General features: G+C 37.4%; 1 protein-coding gene across 1 annotated transcript; it reads left to right on the top strand.

Moving 5' to 3' along the window:
- Positions 1 to 3175: 3175 nt before the first annotated feature.
- On the top strand, positions 3176 to 4910 carry LOC110445383 (cholecystokinin receptor type A-like). Its single transcript, XM_021489958.1, has one exon. The coding sequence runs from the start codon at positions 3191 to 3193 to the stop codon at positions 4418 to 4420; it is 1230 nt and encodes a 409-aa protein (XP_021345633.1). The 5' UTR covers positions 3176 to 3190; the 3' UTR covers positions 4421 to 4910.
- Positions 4911 to 8348: the final 3438 nt, after the last annotated feature.

The following is an 8348-nucleotide window of genomic DNA, read 5'->3' as shown; positions in this document are numbered from 1 at the left end:
CTACGGTTTCTTCGACCGACGATTCGTAATGAGATGTACAGATTGCGTCCCTGTGTCAAGAAATAGCATTCCTTATTTCGAAGCGATGCGTTTGGCATCCCGACAGAAATTTAGTTGAGAAATACATTTGTTTGGAATACCGGCTTTTCGCGTAACCAACGTCCGGATTAACGTCATTCAACTATATTTTAATAAATATATAACATACTGCTTGTCATATTAGATGCAAAGGAACTGTTAGTCATACTACCGGTTACATTGATAAAGTAAAGACTTTATAGCATTGGGCTAGCTGGAAGTTATATTTTCTTGAAAGTATATCAACGCATGTTGAAAAATGTTTCTAAATAGACGAAATTATGGACTTATCGTGACTCTTTGCATCGACATGACCATTTTTTTTTTTAAATAAATGCTTTCTTCTTTGTAGGTATAGTTATTTTTAAGCAAATCGGTTTCATACCTACATAAATGTTCAGTACGTATATCATTTTTAAAATGGTATTCGACAACAGATTTAAATGTATTTTCTAGGAATGGGGTAATTTTGTCAGAAAATAGGTAAGCGAGCAAATGTTTTCTGTTGTTTTTTCTGTAGTTTAATTGAGTTTTTCATGTTTTCGTTTAGTGAACGGGTTTTTTTCGGCACATCCATATACATTTTCGGGTTTAACTAAAATATTTACACTGCTGATATATATTATACTATATATAGATAAACGGAATTTTGGATATACGCTATAATGGTAATCGAGATTTTAGAATTACAATGTACTTTATACCAGTCATTTAAGGGGAATTGAAAGACTACCCCATTTGTGAGATTGCCAATTCCGTATAAAAATCCTAGAGAAACTAATTTTAAGTACAAGTAACTATGTTGTGTAATTTTTGTATCTCTGAGACTCAAAACAGTATCGACACATATTTTCACGGGATGTTTGGAGAAATCTGCACTGATCGATAACTTCCCCTGACAACTTTTAGGAAATCAAACACACATCAAATGGGCGTCTGTAATAGAAGAATTATATCGACAACACAACTCCTGCAATATTGTTACTAAAATGTTATCAAATAGAACCTTTCAGATGTTTCTTATATGCAGCGACGTACCTTACGTCTTCTACGTTCCGTCATTCTCCCATTAGATTCTGTTTCAATTTACAATTGTTTAAAACAAATCGTGACTTCGTTTGACATTCAATCTTCATGAAAATTTAGCTTCTGATAGAGATTTAAACAGTTGGTCTTCTAGTTATATTACTATTATTAACCATGGCTTCGTTATCGATATATCATTTTTTGTTCATTCAAGCACCTGAGCTTTACTTTGACGTCATTAACATAGACACAATAAAAAGATTAAACTTTGCCGTATGAATTGTTTTGGACATTTACTCATCACCGTTAGAATTCCAAGAAAAATATGATAATACCCTGATTCCTTATTATCAATAAAAGCTCTGGATAATTATATCGCTGTTATTTCATCAATTATTCAAGAAAAACCGAAGTTAGGAAATTTAATTTCGTATTAGTAACTTAACATAGAATTGAAAGGGAAAATGATGTAATGATGGAGACTTCCGGCTCGTCGATGTATGTAAAGCTTCTGAGTATTTTTGTCTTTTACGGCCTAAAAAACCTTGCGTCGAGGGGCCGATAAGCCTGATTAAGCAAACAAAAAACAACCGATTACCGCAGTCCGCCGATATGAACCATATACTGAATCAATGACGAACATTACAGGATGGCAAATCTTGGATAGTGACATCCTACAGATGTAATATTGTAGATAGATGTTTGACCACGTGATAGAAGACATCTAACACCTGGTCTTACCTGCTGAAACATACGTAAATTTCTCATTTATTCAAGGATTAACTTTCTATTTAGTTTAGGTTATCGGGTGATAACTTAATCGGCTTCGCCGATCATTCAATTTACTCGAGTTCCATTGTAGTTATCACCCGATAACCTAAACTAAATAGAAAGTTAATCCTTATATTTGTTTTTCTTTTCTTTAATATTACATAAAACGCGCGTTCTTTTAATCGGAATATATCCTGCGGGAGGGTTTGTGATACGTTTACGCTACGTGCCACACTTTGAAGGCCACCGTGACATGATACGACCAAACTAGGACTTATACGAACGAAATTGGCTGCATATCTTCAACATAAACATCACATTGGTTTGTTTGTTCGCCCTCAGACATGTTATCATTACTCATTAGCGATAATTCTTACTTCAAAGTTGCTTTATGGGGCTATTTTTAGCACAACTTGCAACATTGCGTTACCCGATACAATATTTCACTCGCACTCGTAAACTGTTATAATAAAATCATATCGTCTTTCCATTACCGGTTTATCTCAACATTTATATTTAATACCCAAAGATGTCCCGTTTAATAGTGTCTACAAAATCAAGTAATTTTATAAGTTTGATTTTAACTTCAATAATTACAAAACCAAGTTCGTGTGTTGTGATCTAACTATCAGTATTTAGGCAGGCATATGACATGTAGGTCATGTAAATGTATCGAACCCGTCCTGTGATTACTATTATCTTATCTACCAGCTTTATCGAGTGCAGTTGAAAATATTACGGCAAAATTGCCGTATATCGAACGTTATTGTCAAAATTGAATTTACTATCGTATTTTTGGGTATTGTTTACACTATGTCATTAAAGTAAATGTATGTAAATGAACACAAACACGTAGAAAAACGCAAAATCCAACCTTCCTTTCAGTCGGTGCAGTAATCATCGGGCGCTGTAAACAACATGACGTCATCGGCATGTATACATTTCAACAATGTATAGTTTGCATGAATACACTAATGAGTTGTACAAAATTTCCGAAAATAGAAATGTAAACCCTCGGGTTAATGACGTGCACATATATGTACACGGTGTATGTATCACTACTCGTACGAGTGATCGAGTGATAAAGACAATGACTTCAACAAAGGTTATTGAATCAGTTACACTTGAAACTGTAAATATTTTCATTCAACAACGTAACCCAATCCTAGAAACCGGGAAGTCTTGTTTGAAACACCAGGCTTCTTAATGAAATATTGCCATTGTGTATTTAATTTCTGATCAAGGAAGTTGCATATTTTTACAGCAAGTAGCCAGTGCAACACTGAAGATGAATGTAACATCGAATTCGTTAGTAATGGCGAACCAACTTGAGGACTGGAATGACGAACTGTCTCAAATCCTTGTCCCGGATTCCGTCATTCTGATGATATACTTAGTGGTCGGAGTACTTGGAAACTCTATCGTCATTTACATACATACTGTCCGACTCCAGTCCAACCGGGAAGAACGTTTTTTCATACCTGTTTTGGCCGTCGTGGATTTAATATCATGTGTCGTAAGTACTGCGTTTAGTTTCTCCATAAACATGCTTCCCGTGAAATACAACAACGACAGCGCGTGCAAGATAATGTTTTTCCTCAATATGACGTGTTCTTTGATGGCAGCGCTCATGCTCGTCGTCATAGCAATGCACAGACATAGAAAAATATGTAAACCTTTCAGTAAACAACTGAACATGTTCTGGAAGAAGATTGCTATTGTTTGTATTGCTGGCGTCTCCTTGGTGATTTCCTGGCCTTGTTTCCTCTTCTACGGCTCCAAGGAGGTGTACAAGGAGGAGAGTCTCACTATAGGATACCGTTGTACCAATGTCCGGGGACCCTGGTCAACAGTCCAGCCACTGGTATTCAAGGCTGCTGTCATGCTGTTGGTGGCCTTCATTCTCGTGTCACTGGTGGTCTTCTATGTCCTGATAGGAATAGTCGTATTCAGGCAGATGCGCTTTCACAAGAAGCAGGGTATCGCTTATGGTGCCTCAGACGACAGATCACAAAACACTAAATCCCCGAATTCAAATTCTGGTGATTCATCATATGTCACAGAAGTACCGGACAAAAATAGTGCGCCTAAAATCGATACTCAAAAATCCTCAGAAGCTGACATTTCATCACCAATCGACAACAATGCAAAATCGCTGAACATGGTTTCTGATTCTGATCAAAAGTCCTCCTCTAATATTGGACACAACCAAAGGCGATCAACAACGTGTAAAAGTGCTCTCACGATTGATCACACAACCAGAAACACTGGTCCCTCAATGACCCCGGGGGTGCGACTGTCGCTCATCTTCATGTTGATCACTCTGGTGTTCATTGTGTGTTATGTACCAAAAGTGGGACTGATGATCTACGAATCCCGGAATGAGAACTTCTGGATCGAGCTTCCCCCCTCGGAGTTGTCGGGCTTCAGGTTCCTTTACACTGCTTTTATCATCAACAACATTGTCAATCCTATTATCTACGGTTTCCTCGACCGACGATTCCGTGACGAGGTGTACGGATTGTGTCCCTGTGTGAAGAAATAGCATTCCTTATTTCGAAGTGGATGTCTACAAGAAGGCTTATTTCTTGAAAACATGTAAAACGTCTAAGTTTATTTCTTTTATTATCGGAAAGAATGAAAGAACTAGTGGGCAAGTTGGGAGTGAGTTTGCCGAACCGTCGGTATCTGATGTGACGGAACAATTACAGACAAGTGTGTGACATTACTAATTGTTCGCAAGATTGTCGTCGAAAGTTAATATTTATATGGATGGAATTGGTACATTCTTCTCGGAGGATTACACTCCGTGTCATTAGAGTGGAATGAAACTATTTGTGTTCAAAGTCGTCACGCTGAATTGATGAGAAAATTGTCAACGCCGTAACAAATACCCATGTGCTTTTCGTTATTCACAGAGGGCGCTACTTCGCTGTTGAACACAGTATAGTGGATGTTTGCACGTGGAGCATTGTCCCTCAGAAAACAATACGGCTTTCCGAATACATGTATTTCTAGCAGGTTTATCTTAAAAGTGTACAGANTATACCCCAGTCTATGTCAGCCTCTTACCTTTATACCCCAGTCTATGTCAGTATCTGACGTATATACCCCAGTCTATGTCAGCATTTGACCTTTATATCCCAGTCTATGTCAGCCTCTTACCTGTATACCCCAGTCTATGTCAGCCTCTTACCTTTTTACCCCAGTCTATGTCAGCCTCTTACCTTTATACCCCAGTCTATGTCAGCCTGTTACCTTTATACCCCAGTCTATGTCAGCATCTGACCTTTATACCCCAGTCTATGTCAGCCTCTTACCTTTAAACCCCAGTCTATGTCAGCCTCTTACCTATATACGGCAGTCTATGTCAGCCTATTACCTATATACCCCAGTCTATGTCAGCCTCTTTCCTTTATACCCCAGTCTATGTCAGCCTCTGACCTTTATACCCCAGTCTATGTCAGCATCTGACGTATATACCCCAGTCTATGTCAGCATCTGACCTTTATATCCCAGTCTATGTCAGCATCTAACCTATATACCCAATCTATGTCAGCATCTGACCTTTATACCCCAGTCTATGTCAGCCTCTGACGTATATACACCAGTCTATGTTACCCTCTGACCTTTATACCCTNACGTCATTTTTCCATTATTTTCCATCTTGTCCATTTTTCCATTTAGGTGTATCCTTCGTCTATTTCTACAAAAAACTATGCAAAGGAAATGTATGGCATGTGATGAGCTTACATTACTCCGCCTCGGGGTACTGTATTTATATAATGCAATGTGTTGTTAGATAACAATAGATAGCTTTATTTTTCGTAATAAAGGCTAGTGCTATTTAACGTTTAATACAAATTGTCATTGTTAGAATTGGAATCGATGTACAATGCACTGAAACTTGCATAAAACAAATTTATACTTGATTCATTGATTCGTGCATGATATATTTGGGCAAATTTATTTAAAGAATTGTGTCTCCTCATTTTGGCTTAAATATGCTGTTTACTTTTCTAATTAACTGTGAAAAATCTAAAAATATACGTTACACCAGTGTACGTTCTTCAGACTGAAGTATCATTTGTATATTGATGAGAGTATCGAATAGACATCCTATAAGTCTATGTTAAATGTGTAACCTTTTATATAATCCGACTTATCATACGTGTGGTTAGGTGCTAGGGCTTTCTAGAGTTATGTTATGCGCCTGTGTATTTATAACCCGAACGTGTTGATTGTATAATAATTTTTAGTTTATGATTCGAGAGACAATATCTAAAGACATGCACGCTCCACCTCGTGTTACACAAGGACACAGGTTAGGGGTTTTATACTGATTATTTGGAGCTTATCGGTCATTTCCGCGTCTGCGATGATGAAATGAACGAGGTGTTCCGAAGGTTATGATTTGAATNTATACCCCAGTCTATGTCAGCCTCTTACCTATATACCCCAGTCTATGTCAGCCTCTTACCTTTATACCCCAGTCTATGTCAGCATCTGACCTTTTTACCCCAGTCTATGTCAGTCTCTTTCCTATATACCCCAGTCTATGTCAGCCTCTTACCTATATACCCCAGTCTATGTCAGCCTCTTACCTTTATACCCCAGTCTTTGTCAGCATCTGACCTTTTTACCCCAGTCTATGTCAGTCTCTTTCCTATATACGTCTATGTCAGCCTCTTACCTTTATACCCCAGCCTATGTCAGCATCTGACCTTTTTACCCCAGTCTATGTCAGTCTCTTTCCTATATACCCCAGTCTATGTCAGCCTCTTACCTATATTCCCCAGTCTATGTCAGCCTCTTACCTATATACCCCAGTCTATGTCAGCCTCTTATCTATTTCAATGATTTGCCTGATAAAGAATACGAGGTATGTGTAACACTGCATGTACCCAGGAACTCCATGCTCGACAACCACTTTCGTTTTTGATTTTTAAAAACAATGGGAATGAACACATGCATTGAAGTTATTTGTCAACGTTACATTTTCCTGGTATTCGCTTAAAGCATTCTTATATTTTTTTCTTTGCAATTAATTTTATCAAATTCGTAAAGTCCTTTATTTATGGAAACTGACTTCCCCATTTTATAAACCAGGCAATGACATTAGTGGCCCTTCTGGCTACCGCCGAATAAGACACTTACAAGCTATACTGTTAAACTTAAAAATTAATAATCAATTATCCCATTCAGGTCGCGAATTGATAATATAAAACATCTATACATAAATTTTAAATATTTTAAATTCATTTCTGAGTTCCGATGCTTAGTTGGAGTTTTTAAATACGACCTAACAGGATGTCGAGAGTTTGCTTGACCAAACAATGAGTAAGGAGGCTTGTTGAAGCTTAACGCGGAAACATTTCCCCGTTATAACCATATTTTAGTGTGAATAAACATTCGATTTAGACATGTGTATCTATGTAAAGCATTTCATCCCGACCTTGGCGCCAGACCTAAGTTTTTTATGTTTACTTGAAGCAGCTTGTACCATACCTCTCTTGGTACGCAAAGTAAGTCGGTCGCTTAAGACCAGGAAGTAGATTTTGTACACGTCTATTTATTTCTGAACCCGTGTCTGTTTATGTATAAAGATTACCGAGTTTCCTCTTGGCCGGTCATCTTCTTCAAATATATTCAGGTTGTTTGACCAATTAGGAAGGCTCTTTCAAAGGACTGGGCACATTTGAATGTGAGTCAGTCTATTTGTTGGACCATTTGTAAATAAAATAATTCGATGTGGGCTAAATGTTTCGCTTAACCCATGATGATCAGTTTTTACTATTTTGAAATAAAAAAAAAATAGAAACCATAACGTATTTTGAAAAGAACCGTCGCTCAAACATAGCGCATAGAAAGTGTTCGGTGGACGAGTGGTGCCATCAAGTCTTCTATAATGGAAATAACAGTTTGGCGCATTCTTAATCAGTCATGGGAAAATGATTGTTCATGCAAAATGACGTATGCACAGTAACATGTATATTGGTATCAGATTTACACAGACGGCAATAGCTGTATTAAACTAGTAACAGGCCTAGGAAAGAGTGCTTTGTTCCTTTATCTTTGATGAGAGAAAGGATGACTGGTCATTTGGAAACTCTTTTCTGCATGGATTTTTTTATCAAGTTGTGAGATCACTCTTACGGCTAATCGGTTCAAAGTACAGCATGCATACAAATCCACAATATGTGTCCCACTCTTCACACAACACCAAAGTAGACCATACATCTACACAATATGTGTCCCACTCGTCACACAACACCAAAGTAGACCATACATCTACACATATTCTAAGGTACTATTTTTATTGATCGAATTATAGTTCGCCAAATTTACTCTCCTTACTATATATTTAAGGCAACTCTACCGGTTAAATTACATGCCATTACTAATAAATATGAACTATCAAGAGGTTTATGCAATTTCTTAATACTGAATAATTACATTTCGTTTCCTAACGC

Source organism: Mizuhopecten yessoensis, unplaced genomic scaffold (assembly GCF_002113885.1).
Source record: "Mizuhopecten yessoensis strain PY_sf001 unplaced genomic scaffold, ASM211388v2 scaffold2255, whole genome shotgun sequence".
NCBI classification, from domain to species: Eukaryota; Metazoa; Mollusca; class Bivalvia; order Pectinida; family Pectinidae; genus Mizuhopecten; species Mizuhopecten yessoensis.
This window is presented reverse-complemented; position numbering and strand designations above follow the sequence as displayed.

Excerpts from the sequence above, each read along its gene's own strand:
- LOC110445383 (XM_021489958.1), top strand. The coding sequence starts at position 3,191 with ATGGCGAACCAACTTGAGGACTGGAATGACGAACTGTCTCAAATCCTT.